Consider the following 20,082-nt stretch of genomic DNA (forward strand, 5'->3'; position numbering starts at 1 on the left):
TGTCCATAAGTGTCCGTCTCCTCCATTACTTTGGGGAAGGAGTTGTACAGAGTCAGAAGCTGTCTAGGACAGCCATTCATCCCCACTGGATTAATAATTCACTGAAGTGTTGTTAGATACATTGAAAATGAAGTTTAATGGGTGTATAGTTGTCTGTTTGACAAGAAGCGTTAGTGTTATTCACAACTCCTAAAAGTTGTGCCTGTGAGAGTAGCGGGCAGCGTGTCTGTTACAAAAGACTCTTTTAGAATGATTTTTAAAAGTACCTAAAAAGACTGATTGCTTATACGGCCTTTATATCATGGCTACTGTTGGTTATCCATGTGCTTGTCAGAAGGAAGAGAATAGTTGCTAGAGATACCATTTTCTCAGAAAAGGGGATAGTGACATGAGAAACTCATAAAACACTTAATTCTCTGAGCCTTTGGGTTTGTTTTGTGCTTTGTCAGTGATTGTCTTCACCGCACACTTTAAGTATGTAGAGCAAAAGGTTGGATTTTCTGTGGCCTTTTTTGTTTTGAATGGACTTCAGGAGAGATTTGTTTTTGGGGAAAGGTCCACATGTGTGGTGATAGGGGTTGGGAAGAAGTATGGGAGGAAGGATGTCTGTACTGTCTTGTTTGAGAGATGGATGGGCAGGCACAGGTAGGCTCAACAGAGCTGTGTTGTGTGACCACAGGTACTGCATTTGCATGGGTGTGATTAAATATATTCTTATAGTTTCTGGGAGGCTTATCCCGTGGCCCTAAATTCTTACATTAAATGAAGCAACTCAAAGGAACTTCTCTCCATGTAATGGCATAGAATCTTGCATGCCCTTTCCATGTCTATGTCTGTAGGTCTTCAAGGTGCTAATTTTAAGTGAGTCTGTCTTTGCTTAGCCCCTTTCTCTGTGCTTCAGGGCTGGAGGTAGTTGTGGGCAATAACCTACTCATTTAGAGTTTAACAGTGAGGTGCTTACACACCACATGTACAGGAGAAGGTATTTTCCCTGTGGAGGTTGCAGTGCTGCTTGGTGGAGATTGTGTAGCCCCCACATTCATGCCACCTAAACCTATTTTGCTACGAGTTCTCAATTATTCTGTTTATTGAGAGTAATTTCTGGCATTAAACTCTGAACAGAGAGGTAGTGCTGTGCAGACTTTGGAGTAGCAGTGATTTCTCTGACGTGGGTAAGATGGAAACCTTTGGGAGACTGTGAGGACTTTGTGTATAATTTTTTATTGTCAAGACATAAACATAGGAAAGTCCATACTGTTTCAGGACAAGTTAGGACCCTCTAGAAACTGATGACTGGCTGTGACTTGCTATCTAATCAGCTTAGATGAACAAGTTATTTCTGCCTACCCTTAGGTATCCAAGTTACCTATCCGAAGGTACCTGAGGTATTTTCTGCCTTTGTTTAAGAAAAAGGGCAGAGGTACCTGGCAGAAGATGGGCACAAATGTATTTCAACAAGCACAAGTCTATCCATGCCTTTGCCATCAGTCAGTGCTGCCTCCTTTGTGCCAGTGCCAGTGAGCACACGGACATCTGGTGGGATGAAACAGGAAAGTTGTCTCCTGAATATTATTCGTATCTTATATAAAGTTAGTTTTCAGCTGTGTCACAAGTGCTGGAAGGGATAGAGTTGGATATGTTTAGGCTGGTTGAAATTGCTTTCCTGGGTCCAGCACAGAGCTGGTGTGCAGAAGATAAGGTTGCATTTTTGACAGACCTACTTGAATGCTGATGGGTTTGATCCCAGTTGTGTTACAAGCATGTGCTTTATCCATTCCTGGGAAAGGATGAGGAGCACAGCCTTTGCTAGGAGGTAGAGGCAGATTTTAAAAGTGTATTTAATAGCCCTTGGTAAGGAGTCCTATCTAGAAATTTGGACTGGTTCAAGGGATTGAAGTGTTTTGTGTCCCTATATCCTCGAGTGTCATAGGGAGATGTATGGGATGTAGAATACTCATGTCATTTTATCTATTTGCTTTTACATTATCTTAAGGAAGTCTGACAGCTCAATAAAAGCATTGAATAATACTTCCTGTGTCCTCCTTGTTTCCCAGTCACTCTCCTTATCAATGAGGTGTGTAATCAAGTACCTTATTAAACAGCAGCTTATTAAAAAGTAACGTGCAGCTCAGCTGCAAGTGTGTGAAATAATCAAATGCTCAACAAAACTGGTAAGTGCAGCACGTGATGAAAACCAGTGGTAGCTCTTGGGTGTAGTGTAGTCACCTTTTGCCAGTGCAGCTGTTCTTCCTCTCATGTGGTTGAATGAGGGTCAGAGAAATTGGAGGTGCCCTTCCCAGTAAAATTGTGCTGAAGGAGCGCGTTGGCTGATTCATTGCCTTGCCCCACCTCTCAGGTCACACAGGGAATCCACTGGTGGATGCACTTGCAGAAGTTTGCTTCCTGGTGGCTGTCAGGATCAGCAGTTGCTCAAAGACCTCCCGCTGTTCTTGGTTCCTCCTAAAGCTTCTGTTCTTTCCTGAGCAGTCTCTTCTCCATTCTCTCTTCTTCCTTACCCACTCCACTGTCACAGATACAATTCGGGGTGCAGGCTCAGCTTGCATTCAAAGTCATCATTTGTTTTCTGCAGCAGCAGGTCTCCAGCCTTTTTTCTTTTTCTATGCTGATTTTGAGCTCTCACCACCCTCAGTCCAGCACAGACTGACAGTCTCAGAAAGGCCACGGGGAAAATAGCAGTGTGCTCTTTCTTGTATGCAGAGAAAGGTTTCTTGCCTTTAATGCTTCATGTCACAGTCAGGCCACAAGTCTGGTACTTTTATCTACTTGGTATGCCTTTATTTCATCTCTCCACATTCTCCTTCTCAAAGAGGGAGAAAAGACTAAACTGAATCAGTGATAACTGCAGCTATTGCTGCTGGAATAGCCATAATGCTGTACACCTCCAAGTAATTGACTACTTGTCACCATCAAGCTTCTTCAGCTTAAGGCCATAAAGTAAGAATTAGCTAGTTTGAATTTTTTTTAACCTTCTATTTGCAGTATAGTAATACAGTGGCTGGTTTGTAGAAGTACAGATATACTTAAATACTTCAAACACTTAACTGAAAGGTAAACTATGATGTGCTTTTGCATCTTGTTAGTTACTCTGTGGTAGCTGCTTGTGTGCATGCTCTCTCTTTTGCTCTTAAATTCACTGTGAAACAAACTGTCTTGTGCTGACAGGGCTAAGACCACGCAGGTGAGCAGCAGAGATGGGGCACTAGGGAATGGAGTTACAGTGCAGTAACTGGGTAGCCTAAAAGATGAATGGTGCTCTTCTTGCAGTCCTGAGCTAAGGTCTGCAAGGCTGCCCTTTTCTGCCAAGTTAGGATTGAATGTTGCAAGGAATAGAGCTCTGACCAATGTTTGTGATAGGTTCTCTCCATCCTGATGTGTGCTGGTATTCACATGCTTTCCTCTTCAAGGGAAAAGGTGATTTCTGTCCCTGCTTTGGTAGAGGTGTGTCAGTATTGGCACTGGCATGGCTTAGCCTGTATTGTTTCATTGGGTGGGGTGGGGGAAAGGGGAGAGGAGATATAAGTGGGTAATTGGATTCAGGGATGATTATGCTGCTGTGGTGAGTTTTACTGGATGAAGCAGCTTGTTGCGATAGGTGTTTGTTTCAGCTTCTGTCTGCAGGTGTGACCTGGCTAGATAAGGATGGTCTATCACGTTGATGATTTCATTGTTTGATTTGGCTGGACTGGGTGGAGAATGTAGCTGCATTGTTTGGGACTAGCTTTGTAGTTTGGTTTTGTGAAGTGGATTGCATGGCAGCACATTGCTACATTATTAAGGTGAAGCTGCAGTAGATAATAGTTGGAGAATGTTGGAGGGAAGAGAATATGCACAGGCTTTCACAATGTGTAACTAATTGAGCCTCCAGCTCCTGTGTTTCTGTTGGGAGATCTGGTCAGCAGAATGCATTGGGATTACACAGAAAAACTTTGGTAGTGATTTCAGTTTGCAGTTGTACTTTAGCTGCAAGGCTGTCCATGCTGTGTAAATAGCTGAGAGTGCTCTGAGAGACCACGCTGGCCCTGACAGTGTGAGTGTTGTCTGGATTCATACTGTTCTTGCAGCCTCTACAGTTTTCACAGCGGGTGAGGGAGAAGCTGGCAGGTCACTGCTCATTTTTATTAACCTCAAATTTACCAGTAAGCCATTCCTCAGAGCCTGCGTTTCCTTATATTGCTGAACTTTCAGGCACTTAAACTTGCTTTGGATTCCCTTCTTCCTGTAGGGTATGCAACGATGTGAAGTAGGAGCTGCCAGAGCAGTAGACAGTGCTTCCTCCTTCTAAAACCTGCCTGGTTTTCCCCTAGATGTGATTGCCTGGCTTTACCTGATACTTCATGTTTCTGTTTATACATTGTCTGGCTGTGGAGGAGGTTGGGTATATGAAGCACAAGGGTTTGGCAGGTGTTGCTGGGCACATTGTGTGGGGAAGGTGAGCCTTTGAAGAGAGATGGGTGCAGAGAAGGGAAGGTGACATGTCCGAGCTTCATGCCAGCTTCTCTAAGCACAGATGAGCTCATAGGTATCCAGTTGGCTAAACGTGGGAGTGATAAAGCAGATCTGCCCTATTTTCCCTCCATGGGCAGCATGGATATTCAGAGTCTTCCATTGTGATGGTGGCTTCTTGGGTGCTGATAAATCTTTCCAGGCTGAGCAGAAGCTTCCCTTGTTGGTGGTTCAGAGCAAGTTTTGATTTCTCTGCTTCTGTGGTTGAATGTGTGGAAGGAAGAGGTGTACAGCTTGGCTGTGAGTTCTTGTTGGTGAAACTTTTCGTCTCCTTTTTCTAGGTGACTGTTTTTTGTGAGACAAGTGGTTTGCAACTCATGGCCTCCACGATGAATACTGCAGTGTCGTGACACCAGGGGTCTTGGTAAGCTACTTGCTAGAAAAGCAAGGACCTATCATATCTCCACCAACGCAGATCCATCTCTTTTGTCTCTGCAGTTGAAGTTTGAATTAATTTTAAACCATTGAAATTGTAGGCTTGCAACCAAGTGGGGTGGGGCTACATTTTCACCTGTTCTCACCTCCTCTTTTTAGCTTGCAGTGGCAGTGATGTGGTTACATGATCAACCAGATCAGGGGGCAAATCCAGCTGAATAGAAATTCCTGTTGTTTTCCTTGGGTTAGTTCCCATTCAGATCTTTCCCTGATGTGAGGAGAGGTGGTGAGAATGAGTAGCCAGCTGAACCACCCCTTTTCTCTGCAACCTTTGCCTGGCATACCTTAAACATATCCTGAAAATACAGCCTTGGATGTAGCTTTCCAAAATGTCTTGAGAAGTGGTTTGACCATTCACCGTCACTACCTAAAATTAGATCCTACCTCTAATTTTAAAGCAATGATACAGGCTTTGCTATGGCAGGCAGACTCCAGCTGCAAAAATACATTTCTCTAGAGCTTTTCCATTATTGAACCCTAGATTCCCAGGCATACATATGTTAGAAGTGCATTGAGAAAAATCATGAGACATTCGATTTCACATTATAAAAGATGGTACATTCCCCGTGTGCAGAAATAAGAAGCTGAGGAAGTTGAGTTGCTGTTGTTCCTCCAATGAATATATTGATGTATCCTTTATAGCTCTCTCTGGTAAGAATAAATTTAAACTGAAATTGGAAAACACAGTTCCCTTGCAGAGTGCATCAGTTCTAATATATGGAACATGTGTGTATATAGAATAATAAAAAAGTAGGGTTAAAAAATTGGAGGGTTCCCCTCCCACCCCTGGGTGAAGTACTTGAAAGTTTGGTGATGTCAGGAATACCATGTAGCCAGTGTGATTGTGGTTCTTCTCTTCATGTTTTCTCATTGCACTGTGCAAGACTGGGACTCTGAGACAATTCTCATCTTGTAATAGAAGGTAACATAATGCATAAATATTCAAGTGGAAAAGCAGAGGATGAAACAACTAGAATACTTAAGTTCATCATGCAGGCATCTACGTCCTGCTGTAAGCATCAAGCTCTGCTCACTTTTCTGCTGTTACTCCTTTTTTCATTCTTTTTTTAAACCTGGAATTCACTGTATATTCAGTCACACCTTCACCTTAAGTGAGGATGCTGAAATTTCCTGGAGTTCCACTGACTTTTGCAGATGTATCAATCTCTTGGAAAGCAGAGTTGGGTGCTGTTGATAGTGTTACAGTTTTGTTGAACAAAACAGAAATAGGAGCCAAATTTTCATGTAAAGATGATACAATTTAGGTATGTGTGAAGAGGTTCTCTCTCCTCTTTAATGTATATGTATAGGACCAGCTCTAATTGCAACATGATAGGAGTAACAATAGTGATAGGGTAACTCCAACATTGTTCCCAAAATCAGTGGGATAACCAGCTAATAGCCCCAGAGAGGCATGTGGGTCCTCTGGAGTGTGTGGATCAGACTAGAGTTCATCTGATTATACGTGATAAGAAGCCTTTAAAATGAGACATTTGTTGCAGAAACATTCCCCACATTAATAGGTTTGTACAGCACAGTGGAGGTGAGAATAGGGAGTAGGATGACTTCTCTGGCTCATGAAGGAGGTGTGTGGTAGAGAGGAGAATTTTTGGAGGTGATGCAGAACTTCACACAACTACTGCAGTGTGGATCACTATCATGTTAAAGTAGAGCAGTGCAAAGTCACTAAAATGTGTAACAGCGCACTCACAACTGTACAAATTTGGGGAACTGGAAAACCATGGTGCTCAATACTACGAGCTGCTGATAGCTCTCCTTGGCCAGAGGTGGTCAGAGTGCCCATGTCTTTTAATCCTCTGGTGTTATCAGCACATAAGCCAATTTTTTGTTTTGAAATGCAGTTTGAACAGTAGTTTCTTCATAAAATTCAAGACACTCCCATCCTAGTAAGATTTGTTTCATTTGGTATACATAGGAAGAAACTACTTCTTTGGTGCTGAGAAGGAATATTGGGAATATTTACATTTGAATAATATTTAACTAGCAATGCCTAATACATTAACGATAAATCTTGGTTAGATTCTAAATTAAGTAGATTTGCATCTGAGTAGGTGAGATGAACAGGAGAGATTTTGTTGAAACATAAACAAGACAGAAATTTGTTCCAAAATAATTTAGCCCAAAGCAGGTAAACAGTAATGTTCAATAGTTTCCGCCTCCAGAAACAGCTTTATGTGCCTTATTGCCTGCGTCATGCATATTGTTTCTTAGAAAGAAGCTGAAAAAGCTGCTGCTTTTTTTGTGCCCTTTTTTTTTTAAAGCCTCAATAATCTGTGGAGTGTTGCTGAGCAAATTTAGATGGGTACTACTCCAGTGCTTTTTTGGCTTTTCTAATAGATACGATGAGTGACTAACCCCTGGTGTTTTCAGAGTAATCACACATAGCTGGTAGCTTACAGGTGGTCAGGAAGGCATTTTATTTTATTTTTCTCCCTTTGTGTAACCCTTAGCACACATCATTGAACATATGTCTAGGTATATTGGACCAAAGAGACAAAAGATTTAGGCAGAGTTTATGTTCTTAAGAAATATCAGATTACGGCCATTCACAGGGGAATTCTGGATAGCTAAGTCATGTGGGGATTTGTAATTTTGGTTTCCTGCTCACTTGCTGTGAGGTGTCTTTAAGCTGAGCACAGATTTGGAATCAAAGTGTTCAGATACAAGGTGCTTCCCTCTTTTATTGACTCCAGAATTATTTGCTTTGGACAAAGGAAAGATGGCCTCACTGCCTGTAAACTGAACCAGGGCTGCCTCTGGTCTGAAATACACATCTGTTTGAAAGCTCTTCTCCTGTGTCTTCTTGGGGATGGGGGAAGAATTGCCATGCATTGCTTCACACCAGACACATCTGCTTGGGAAGTTCCTCACTGGTTTTCTGTTCTCTCCTCGGGGGGTGGTTTGCAGTGTGCCCTGGAGATGCGAGACTTCCCCTGGGCAGCAGGAGGCACGCGTCTAGAGAATGCTGGAGCTGCAGGAGGGAAGTGCCCAGTGCAAAAGCAGCGAGGAGCAAAGAGAAAAAAGGCAAGCAGGCAGCCAGCACTGAGAGAAGCGGGTGGCAGAAAGTGCTTCAACGCTGCCTCTGGCGGCACGCTCCCCAGAGGAACTTGACAAGAGCCCATCTGCGTGTGTGTGAGACTGTGAGCTCAGGATTTCTGTCAATGCATTCCAGTAACCCCAAAGTGAGGAACTCCCCGTCAGGCAACACACAGAGGTAAGGAGAAGAGTCTGCAGTCAGCTGCTCTGGTTGGTGCATGTTGCCATCCCTGCTCTGCTGCTGGATTAGCCCAAGGACTGGGGCTATGTGGCTTCCTGGTCCCTCTGTGCTCCCATCGGACCCACTAAGTGCCTGAGCAGTGGCTGCACGGTGCTGATGGTCTCCATGCTTGCAAGGCTCAGGATGAGCTGAAAGCTGTAAAGCCATGAGGTGTGGATTCTCCATTCCTTGTGCTTTCCTCCCTTCCTCCAGGTGCCTGGATAGGCTGTAGGAGAGTAAACATGCTGTTTCTATCTTGTTTTTTTTTCCCTTCCTCCTTTTCTAATTATCTGTTTCCCGAGGGGTAGTTGGGCAGCAGAAGGTCTCTCTGTCTGTACTTTCACACAGAATGCTTTCTCCATATTATTGGCTTGAACAGCCTGGAGAACTGATCAGCTGAGCACTGAGATCCTCTGCGTCACTCACCTGCCAGTGCAGCAGGTCAGCATTTCTTCCCCCCTTATTTGGAAGGGGAAGAATAGGGAAGCAAAGCAGTGTCCAGGGACTTAGGATGGTTCTGATTGACAGCATTCTTGAGTTGGATTATTTACTCCTAGAGGTCATCTGGAGCTTAACAGTATTTCTGAGGGAATGCTTCTGAGTCAGATGTCTGTCCAAAGGAAGGAACAGCTTGTGTGAGTCCCACAGTGAGGATGCTAGCAAGTACTACCTTTTGAAAGTGATAGTGATGATGGGAAAACACAATGCAGAAGATCTGATAACAATGGAGTAAGTGGAGGGTGAGGAGGGAAGGAGTGCCTAATATCTGTAGAACCCAGAGGAGCAAAATATTTTTAGGATACAATTTGCTGGATGGAAGAGGAATGAAAGACTCTGAGTCTCCTTTGGCAAGTTGAGGAAGCTTCACTGCCCCATTTTGCAGGAGTGTTCTTGGAGATGGTATCCTTCTCTTTCCTTATTCAGGGGCAGGTTGTAGCTGGTTTAATTGTTTTCACGGTCAGAGGTTTGTGTTTCTCTGGCAGCTCGCCCCAATGTATGACGAATGCTGCAGTAATGCTGGGTTTTCCTTGTGCTCCCTGTAGAACTGGATAGGGAGGTACAAGGGAGGGGGTGTGGGGGGGTCTGCTCTGAGCAGAGCTGCAGCATGGTGGGGTCCAGGAGAATGGTGAGGTGAACTTTATTGTGCCTTGTTTGTTTACTCTGAGCTGGTCTTGGTGTGAGGTGCTTCTCTGTGCACATAGAAACCGTTGTCTTTATTGACAGAAGCACCAGAGGTGGGTCCTCATGTGACAGCAGTTTCTGGGATCTGGCAGGTCTGTGGTTTGCCCTGGTGCCTTCTTGAGCAATGAGATCCCATCTTGGATAATAACCCTTTCAGGGCATGTTCAAAAAAGCACCTGCATGACTCTAAGCTTGCAGGCATTTTTTTATTTGTCAGCAATTGTCTTAGCTTGCAAAGGTGACAGTGGTTGTTTCTGCTTCACTCCAATCTGTTCCTACAGGGCTGAATTAATCAATGGTGTGATTTGTCACTTTTTCCTTTTCTTTCTTTTATTTTTTCTCTCTCCCCAGTAGCCCCAAATCAAAGCAGGAGGTGATGGTCCGTCCCCCTACAGTGATGTCCCCGTCTGGCAACCCTCAGCTGGATTCCAAATTTTCCAACCAAGGCAAACAAGGGGGCTCCACCAGCCAATCCCAGCCCTCCCCCTGTGACCCCAAAAGTGGAGGTCACACCCCCAAAGTGCTCCCTGGCCCGGGTGGGAGTATGGGGCTGAAGAATGGGGCTGGAAATGGTGCCAAGGGGAAGGGGAAGAGAGAGAGGAGCATTTCGGCAGACTCCTTTGAACAGAGGGAAGCTGGGACTCCTAATGATGACCCGGAAATCAAAGGTATGTTTGCTAGGATTCATGTGCAAGTGCAGACAATCAGTCTGAATCCTCTGTGAGATGGAGAATTGCTATGCAAGTATTAGTGAAACATTTGTTTGTCTGGGCTTCTGTAAGTTCCAGCCAATGAAGTCTAAAGGTCTTGAAAGCAGGCGAAGAGGAGAGGTTGTCATAGCTGGCATTGGTAAATGTCTTGTTCACGCTCGGTTAGAGCCCAGACCTGACTCTGGTGGGAAAGTTCCTTTGTAACTCTTGAACTCCCCCAGAGGATTTAAAAGTACAAATGCAACCTGTTGGTCTCCTTCTGGCCTTTGGCCTTTCAGGAACTGTTCTGTTGTAACTGGGGTTTTAAACAATATTCAAGTCTGTTTTGTAAACACAGGTACATAACCCGTAGCACCCTGACTGCTAACACAAGCCAGAGAGCTGGGATTTCTGTGTTCTGTTCCTAGCTCCAACGCTGGCTCCGTGAGGCAGTGCAAAACCAGACTACATGTTCAGTTGTCCATCTTCGTTGTCCATTTTCTAGGTCACCTAGCTAAGGTGGCTGAGCAAAAAAAAAAAGTAAATTTTGCAGGAGTGTTTTCTTGAGGCAGACATTTATGTTTGTTCCTACATTAAAGTGTAGTCTTTCTGCTTTTCTTTGTGGTCATTAGAGAATTGAAAGAGTTCAGTTCTGGGAACTGCCACTTTCCATGGAAAGAGACAAAATGAGATTTCTCCCAATGTTACTTGAATGACACCATGGCTTTAGAGGAAAGATGTGTGGTGTAATAGAAGAATTGCCTTTAGTGGTACTGGACGAAGAAGCAGGAAATTCCAGAGGAGGAAAAGCTCTGATCAGTTGTCTGAAATGATTTCCAAAGAGCTCCCAAGATAATGATTCCCTTCTTTTCCCCTTTGTCGCTTTCCAGACTGCAATTCTGCTGATCATGTGAAGTCCCAGGAGTCTCAGCACACACCACACTCCATGACTCCTTCAAATGCTTCAGCCCCAAGGTCTTCCACACCTTCCCATGGTCTGACTGCCACTTTGGAGCCAGCAAGCGGGCAGAAGACTCCATCCAAAGTGGTTTACGTCTTTTCTACTGAGATGGCCAACAAGTAAGTAGGTAGATGCTTGAATGTCTTCTGGGAGCAGGAATTGTATTTGTGCTCGTCTTTTAAGAGATTATCAAGGGCACTTTCTGCATCAAGTAGCAAAAAGTCATTACTTGTTTTAGGGATGCTGAAGAGGCTGGAGTGGAGAATATCCCTACCTTTTTTCCTCTGAGAAGTAACTGTTTACTTCTCTGAGGTGTGGGGATTTTTTTTTTTTTTTTTGCAAATGCTGATAGATATTGTTTTGCAATCCATGCAATGAATAGCAGCCAGGATGGCTTAAATTGAGACATGAACCCTGAATGCTGATGAGTTTGTAGATGTAAGCATTTTCTTTTGCTACTTATCTAGAGTGAAATGTGTGGTTAAGTCTTTCTCCCTTCTTCCAGCTGAAAGATAGAAGGGAGGCCAGTTAAGAAAAATTGATTTTTAACTTCAACTGGATATGTGCGTCTGCCTGTCTGTCTTTGCAGGGCTGCAGAAGCTGTGCTGAAGGGACAGGTGGAAACCATCGTGTCTTTTCATATTCAGAACATCTCAAACAGCAAGGCGGAACGAAACACTGTACCTTTGGTAGGGAATACCTGCATGGGGGTGGGAAGGGAAAATGGTAAATGTGCCTGTGTGTGACTCAGAGTCGGATAGTTATTTACACTCTGAAATAAGTTTTAGGAAGTCAGGCAGTTGTTCAAACTTTCTGCACATAACCTAGTCTTGCAATATTTGGGTAGTATATTTCCAGTCATTGCTCACGCAGAGCTAGCACAGAAGAAAAGGGTACCTGCAGTAATGCCTTGAGCAAAGTAGGTTTCTGCGTTGCCAAGAGGCTGCTGTGTAATTGCTGCATGAAGGCTACCCTTGCCTGCAAAGTTTGGGCTGGTGGGGTTGAGACTGGGCATTTTGTTTGCACTGCTGCTTATGAGACAGGGCTGTAAGAAGAGCAAGTGACCGAGTGTGCCTTCTTCTTGCAGAACCCCCAGATCACTGCACTTCGGACTGAACCCAAACCTCTGCCGCAGCCCCAGCCCCCCGCTGCCCAGGACCAGAACCCTCCCCAGAACGCCAAAATGCAGCCGACTCCACCTGTGTCAGCGCCAGTATCCAAACCCACTGGCCCCCCGTGTCCCATAGATCAGGACAGTCCCAGCGTGGAAAGCAAAGTGATGTCTGTGGGCAGCCCTGCCAACTCTACCCCATTGCAGACAGAAGGATTTGGGCAGAGTTCAACCCCCAATAATCGAGCAGTTAGCCCGGTTTCCCAAGGTAGCAATAGCTCTGCTGCGGACCCTAAAGGTCCTCCCCAGCAGGTGTCTGGTGGGGACCCATCCAGTTTGGGTGAGAATCCTGATGGACTGTCACAGGAGCAGCTGGAGCACCGAGAGCGCTCATTGCAAACCCTGAGAGACATCCAGCGCATGCTCTTCCCTGATGAGAAGGAGTTTGCGGGAGGGCAAAGTGGGGGGCCACCCCCAAATGCTGGGGTGCTGGATGGTCCCCAAAAGAAACCTGAAGGGCCAATACAGGCTATGATGGCTCAATCCCAAAGTTTAGGTAAAGGGTCGGGGTCTCGGACAGATGGAGGGGCTCCATTTGGCCCTCAAGGACACAGGGACATGCCTTTTTCCCCAGATGAAATGGGGCCACCACCAATGAACTCCCAGTCAGGAGCCATAGGCCCAGACCACCTGGACCATATGACTCCTGAGCAGGTGGCTTGGCTCAAGCTGCAGCAGGAGTTTTACGAGGAGAAGAGAAGGAAGCAAGAGCAGGTGGTTGTGCAGCAGTGTTCCCTGCAGGACATGATGGTCCACCAGCACGGGCCTCGTGGGGTGGTCCGAGGTCCTCCCCCTCCCTACCAGATGACCCCTGGTGAGGGGTGGGGACCTGGGGGTCCAGAGCCCTTCCCTGAAGGCATGAACATGTCACACTCTCTGCCCCCCAGGGGCATGGCCCCTCATCCCAACGTGCCCGGGAGCCAGATGCGCCTGCCTGGTTTTGCAGGTATGATGAACCCTGACATGGAAGGCCCCAATGTCCCGAATCCCACCTCACGGCCTGGGCTTTCAGGAGTTAGTTGGCCAGATGATGTGCCAAAAATCCCAGATGGCCGAAACTTCCCTCCTGGTCAGGGTGTCTTCAGTGGCCCTGGCCGAGGGGAGCGGTTCCCCAATCCGCAGGGCCTGCCTGAAGAGCTGTATCAGCAGCAGCTGGCTGAGAAACAGATGGGCCTCCCTCCTGGTCTGAACATGGAAGGCATCAGGCCTGGCATGGAGATCAACAGAATGATGCCTTCCCAGAGACACATGGAGCCTGGGAACAACCCCATCTTCCCTCGCATGCCGGTAGAAGGACCGATGAGCCCCTCAAGGGGGGACTTCCCAAAAGGAATACCCCCACAAATGGCTTCTAGCAGGGAGCTGGAGTTTGGGATGGGCCCTGGCAGCATGAAGGGGGACATGGGCATGAATGTCAGCATGGGCTCCAACCCACCCCTGGTCCCTCAGAAGCTGAGGGAGGCAGGAGTTGGGCCGGAAGAGATGATGAAGCTGCGCCCTGGTGTCTCGGAGATGCTCTCGTCTCAGCAGAAAATGGTGCCGCTGCCGTTCGGGGAGCACCCGCAGCAGGAGTATGGCATGGGTCCCAGGCCTTTCCTTCCCATGTCTCAGGGCCCAGGAGTCGGTCTCCGGAATCTCAGAGAACAGATCGGGCCTGACCAAAGGACTAACAACCGGCTCAGCCACATGCCGCCACTACCTCTCAATCCCACCAGTAACCCGAATAGCCTCAACACTGCTCCCCCTGCGCAGCGCAGCCTCGGCCGCAAGCCCTTGGATATCTCTGCAGCTGGTCAGGTGCATTCGCCAGGAATCAACCCCCTGAAGTCCCCCACGATGCGCCAGGTCCAGTCTCCCATGATGGGGTCTCCCTCGGGGAACCTCAAGTCCCCTCAGACGCCCTCCCAGCTGGCAGGAATGCTCGCGGGCCCCACTGCCGCAGCTGCTGCTGCCTCCATTAAGTCCCCGCCTGTCTTGGGGTCTGCTGCTGCTTCTCCTGTCCACCTCAAGTCTCCGTCTCTCCCCGCACCTTCTCCTGGATGGACTTCATCTCCAAAGCCTCCTTTGCAGAGCCCTGGGATTCCCCCGAACCATAAGGCGTCTCTAACCATGTCTTCTCCAGCCATGCTGGGGAACGTGGAGTCGGGTGAGTGCTGCCTCTGCTAGCCAGATTTGGTGCTTTGGTTTGTGTCGGGTCATCCAAGATGTGCAGCAAGGGGAGGGAGGAGTGCTCTCGCAGCAGGACAGGAGCTGGATGGCCCTTTCCCCATTCAAGTGGGCTGTGCCAGTGCAGGGTGAGGGCTTTTCCTCCTCCTGTTGTATTTGTGGGTTTTCACCCTGACTCCCATGTATGGAGCTGAGGGCTGGTCACTGAAAGGATGTGGAAGGTTGATGGGAGAAATCTGTCCTTGGAGGGGTCTGTGGCTGTTCTTCCATAGCTCATGGTCCCTGTAGCTCAATGGAGAAGATCCCGTTGATGTTTTTAAAGCACTTTGATATGAAAGGTTCCTACAAAGACATGCTGAGCACTTAACCAGCCCTGTATCTAGGCATGGGTCAGGAATGGTTGGTCCTTTCTAGGTTTACACTGCAGATGGGAAGTTGTGATCCAGTTGTTCAGGTTTTGAGCATTTTGGAGTGATCTAACCACCACTGTACATAACACTTGGTTGCGTGCTGAGCCGTGCTGTGCCTGGGACCTTGGGGTTCAGGTGCTGGCACACCTCTGCCTTCACCTTCCCAAAGCTCACCCGCCCTTCAGTCCAGGCTTCCACAGCTCTGGGCGACCGACCTTTCTGCCCGGGAAATTCTCCTGGCTGGGAAAGAGGAGCCCTTTGCCCACGTTGCCCTCTAGTGCTACCGCGAGTAACAGCGGGGACTGGGGACAGGGGTGTGCCCATGGGGTCGGCGGCTCAGGAAGGCACCTCAGTGCTTTAGTCTATGCCTTACGTAGTGCTTAATGAACGCTTTTACATGCGGCTCTTCCAAAGCACGGATCTTTCGGCATTGCAGAATTTTATATTCCCTATTCTCCTTTCCTCTTTTGGTTGGGAGGGGCTGAGGAACGTGCAGTGAATTTTCAGTGAGAGTACAGCTTTGGTTAAGCATCTTTCCTTCACATTGGTCTGGGTGGCATAAAATTCATCAGTGAAGAACAAAGGAGATTGGAGGTGCAGTTAAGTTACCTCTAATTTTGTGAGAGCAAATGGTGACATTAAGCTAATAGGTGCAGAGAATGCTTCTTTCAGTGGAATATGCAGCTAATATCTCTATATGAAACATGAAATGAAATATAAACAGGGAGTTTTACTTGTAGCTCCTGATGTAGCTTGTCAGAAATGTTCTCTCATGTCTCAGCATAAAATCTGCTACAGCATTACTTGTGCTGTCTGTGTCTTTTTTGATTATAGATTTTGATTTTTATGGCTACCTCTAAGTCTGTCTTCAGTGTATGGAAATTGAATAGTAAGATTGGTAATTCTGGTAATTCTTCATGTGCATTTGTGGAGGCTCAAGATAGTTCTAGTTAGAAGTGTTATCCAGTAGGATAACAGATGTTAATGAACTTCACCAATAGGCTTATTTTTCTGGTTACCTTTCATAGCCATTGACTGCACTAGTCATGTAAAGTCTTGCAATAAAAAAGATTTCTAGTTTTTGAGATTTCTAGGGGAAAAGAATTGGATTTAAGGAAAACAGTAAGAAGGAGAAAAAATTAAGCTCTCTCTTTTTCTTTTCTTTTTTTTTTCCTAAGGTGGTCCACCTCCTTCCACAGTCAGCCAGTCTGCTCCTGTGACTCTCCCTGGAAATCTTCCCTCTAGCAGTCCTTACACAATGCCTCCAGAGCCAACCCTCTCCCAGAATCCCCTCTCCATTATGATGTCCAGGATGTCCAAATTTGCCATGCCCAGCTCTACACCGCTCTATCATGATGCCATCAAAACTGTGGCCAGCTCGGACGACGACTCCCCTCCAGCACGCTCCCCAAACTTGCCACCTATGAACAGTGTACCAGGTAAGAAAATCAAAGGAAGATAAGCACAAGGTATCAGGCATACAGTGAGGGTGATTTGATGGAAGCCTCATCCAATGAGACAGTGAGATGGGAAAAAACTTGGAATATGTAGCCATGGGTTGTTTTTGAGGAAGCAGTTGCAATTCTCTGAAATGTAGAGATGGTAATTCTCCTCACAACTTTGCTTTTCTGTCCAGAAAGTGTGAATTCTTCAGAAAGTGTTTAACATGGAAAACATTTGTGCATGGGAGAGATTTCCCTTCAGGTACACTGGAATTATTTGTGTGACTGAAGGCTGGTCATGGGATTAAGGGTCAGACCTACTATGTGTTATCCAAAAGAAACTTTACCTCCCCTGCCTTAAGGCAGTGCCATAGAAGCTTCACTGTTTTTAGGGGGTTTGTTTGGGGTTTTTTTTGACACTGAATCATCAAAAATGCAAAAGTGGGCTGTAGTACCTCCACCCTATCGAATTAATAGTTAAAAAAGGGGATGAGTGGATGTTTCATGAGAGTGGCAATTGGTAATGAATTCTTAATGAGTTTACCTGTAGCTTTGCCGTGTGTTTCACACAGTAATGATCAGAGGGGCTGAATATATCTGGGGGAAGCTGGCTAATTGAATAAGTTCATGATGGTAACTCATTAACCTCATTGATCGCTGCCTCTTAGTCTTGCAAGGGTTACCTGATTTATCACTGCTGAGCATTGAAAGGAGTTCCGGTCACTTCCCAGTGGACAAGTGTCCATATGCTGATAATCTGTCACAGACATGTTTGTTACTGCCAGAGACATAGTAAAAGTGTGGTTTGGACTGAGATCCTACTTATGGAGCAGGCTTTAGTCACTGCTTCATAGGGCAGTGACAAGCTTAGGGAGTCTGCTCTTCAGGTGACATCAAATTTCTGGTTAAAATAACACTTTTCAGAGCCACTGCTGATGGGTTTTTTTCTAGCACTGCTTTTTTGTGTGTGTGTGTACAGACTTGGTAACCTTGCAGAAAGCTCTCTGATAGCTTTATTGATTATTACTGCTGTTGTCTAAATGTGATTCCTTATTTCTTCCCTAGGAATGGGCATTAATTCTCAGAATCCTCGAATTTCAGGTCCAAACCCAGTGGGTCCAATGCCAACCCTTAGCCCAATGGGAATGACCCAGCCTCTTTCCCATAACAACCAGATGCCCTCTCCAAATGCTATGGGACCCAATATACCTCCTCATGGGGTCCCCGTGGGACCCGGCCTGATGTCACACAACCCAATGATGGGGCATGGTTCCCAGGAGTCTCCAATGGTACCTCAAGGACGCCTGGGCTTCCCGCAGGGGTTCCCTCCCGTACAGTCCCCTCCACAGCAGGTGCCATTTCCACACAACGGGCCCAGTGGTGGACAAGGCAACTTCCCAGCGGGAATGGGCTTCCACGGAGAAGGACCTCTGGGGCGTCCTACCAACCTGCCCCAAAGTTCGACAGATCCAGCACTTTGCAAGACTGGAGGCCCTGGCGGTCCAGACTCCTTCACTGTTCTTGGAAACAACATGCCTTCGGTTTTCACCGATCCAGAGCTGCAGGAGGTGATCCGTCCTGGAGCCACGGGAATACCTGAGTTTGACCTGTCCAGGATTATCCCATCAGAGAAGCCTAGCCAGACACTACAGTATTTCCCTCGTGGGGAGGTGCCAGGCCGCAAGCAGCCGCAGGGTCCTGGGCCTGGCTTCTCCCACATGCAGGGGATGATAGGAGAGCAGACCCCGAGGATGGGACTAACATTGCCCGGCATGGGGGGCCCTGGGCCGGTGGGAACTCCAGATATCCCTCTTGGCACGGCTCCATCCATGCCCGGTCACAACCCGATGAGGCCGCCGGCCTTCCTGCAGCAGGGCATGATGGGGCCGCACCACCGCATGATGTCACCAGCACAGCCCGCCATGCCCGGCCAGCCCGCGCTCATGAGCAACCCCGTGGCTGCCGTGGGCATGATCCCGGGCAAGGACCGAGCCCCTGCCGGGCTGTACAGCCACCCGGGCCCTGTGGGGTCACCCGGGATGATGATGTCAATGCAGGGCATGATGGGACCCCAACAAAACATCATGATTCCCCCCCAGATGAGGCCCCGAGGTATGGCTGCTGATGTTGGCATGGGAGGATTTAGCCAAGGCCCTGGAAACCCAGGGAACATGATGTTTTAAGCTGCTACCATAAGACTGGATGTTGTGATCCTTGTCAAGATGAGATTCCACGTCCTGAGGGCTTTTTTGGGAGCTTCAGGAGTACAGTTTGGCCATGCAATAGGTGAAAAGAGACCAGAGGACGCTTTGGGAAATCTCGAATGTATGGAATTACCTGAAAAAAAAAAAATATTCATTTTAACAGGTTGTTTTTTTTTTAAGATTTATTTTTTAAAAATTATTTTTGTGGACTTGGGTATCCCGTGACGGCACCTGCTTTGAGAATCTGTAGCTGTATTTTGAGAATTGCCATTTGTCACAAGTTGCACCATTCTCTGTATGTTTACGTCCTTTGGACTGGCTTCTCCCAGGACTCTCGGTTATTTTTGGGGTTTTTTGTGTACTGTACTATATTGTAAAAGGGATTTTAGCAGAGACTTTAGTCTTTGGGGTGAGAGGAGAATGGGATTCTAGGCTGTTTACTTTAGGTGGAGAATCCATCTTCAGAACTTCGGACTATTTTCCTTCAACTCCAATGTATAGAAAAACCAAACTACGACCTCAGAGCAGAGTATTAATGAAAAGCACAAAAAGGAACTTAAGTTCAGTGAGGGGAATCTTTTAAAAGAAATAAATAATAAGTTAAGGACATATTTTTCAAATTATGGCGTGCTGTCCAGCACCTTCTGTCTCTCCCTCCCACTCTTTATTAAATAGGCTTCTCTCTCTCTCCGTCCCCTTCTGTCTCCTCCTATGGCAGCTGCAATACATTGTGTTATTTTGGGGAGTAAATCTAGGAGAGCCTCTCCTCACGTGGGGACTCTTCCCACTTTTAGGAAGGGGCTGGACTTGGACACTGTTACATCCTACAGTAGTCTCTCTCACTGTTTCCTATTCTCCTTTTCTTAGAAACCCCAAGTGATTTTATTAATGTGGGAGTGGAACAGACACTAAAAGTTATCCAGGATTTTTTTTTGTGGTTATTTTTTTTTTCCTCCCCAGCGTAAAACGTTCTGTGTAACCTCCATTAAATTTGGTACAAAACCACTCGCCAGGGCTGTGGTGTCAGAAAAATAAAATATATTGTTTCTTACAAAAATGAACTGTCTTCTTTATCCAGTCCAGTTGTTTCTGCGTACATCAAACAGCTGGCCAGATGATTGTTTTCTCTTCCTTGTGATCATGGCCAGCCTAGAGGCCAGGTGGGGTAAACTTTGACAGCTCCTTAAAGTCTGGTCAATAGGCAGCTGTGTGCTCCTTTTGAGGCAATTCTGTTAACTTAATCCTGAACTGAGCTTGTTTTCCCTTGGAGGTCTTATTTCAGAACACCCCAGGAACGATTCTTACAGACTTCCTCAATTTGTTGAGGGTCAAGGAACAGATGAAACTTGTCTCTGTCACTTCCTCCCGGAGAGTGTTTGCAGCACACTGCAAGGTACGTGGGTTTGAGCTCCCCCCGAGCAGCAGTGTCAGTCTGCCCTGGCACTGGGATTGTGTCCCTCTCTGGGGACTTTGGATTGGGTCAGGTCTCTGACTGCCCATGCTGAGAGCCTGAGATAGTGGGGAACAGATGAACTTTAATAACAAAGGTGAGAGAGAAATTGTCAGTGAGCAGATTTTTATCAAGACAACCCTGCTGAGTAAATTGTTGCTTTGCCACAGT

At 46.6% G+C, this 20,082-nt stretch overlaps 1 protein-coding gene across 5 annotated transcripts in view; it reads left to right on the forward strand.

The window, feature by feature from the left end:
- Positions 1-19,467, forward strand: part of BCL9 (BCL9 transcription coactivator) — a 57,682-nt gene extending 38,215 nt beyond the window's left edge. For 2 of the 5 annotated variants that reach the window (XM_082277586.1, XM_082277587.1), the window contains exons 2-9: positions 4,806-4,888; positions 7,888-8,194; positions 9,770-10,086; positions 10,998-11,187; positions 11,658-11,757; positions 12,156-14,385; positions 15,994-16,254; positions 17,323-19,467. In XM_082277586.1, coding sequence (XP_082133712.1) covers positions 8,142-8,194; positions 9,770-10,086; positions 10,998-11,187; positions 11,658-11,757; positions 12,156-14,385; positions 15,994-16,254; positions 17,323-18,440 — 4,269 coding nt within the window. In that variant the 5' untranslated portion in view covers positions 4,806-4,888; positions 7,888-8,141 and the 3' untranslated portion in view covers positions 18,441-19,467. The remainder of the gene's footprint in view (positions 1-4,805; positions 4,889-7,887; positions 8,195-9,769; positions 10,087-10,997; positions 11,188-11,657; positions 11,758-12,155; positions 14,386-15,993; positions 16,255-17,322) is intronic. The other 3 variants (XM_082277590.1, XM_082277589.1, XM_082277588.1) reach the window with 3 other exon arrangements.
- The last annotated feature ends 615 nt before the right edge of the window (positions 19,468-20,082 follow it).

Source organism: Coloeus monedula (assembly GCF_965178545.1).
Source record: "Coloeus monedula genome assembly, chromosome: 3".
NCBI lineage: Eukaryota > Metazoa > Chordata > Aves > Passeriformes > Corvidae > Coloeus > Coloeus monedula.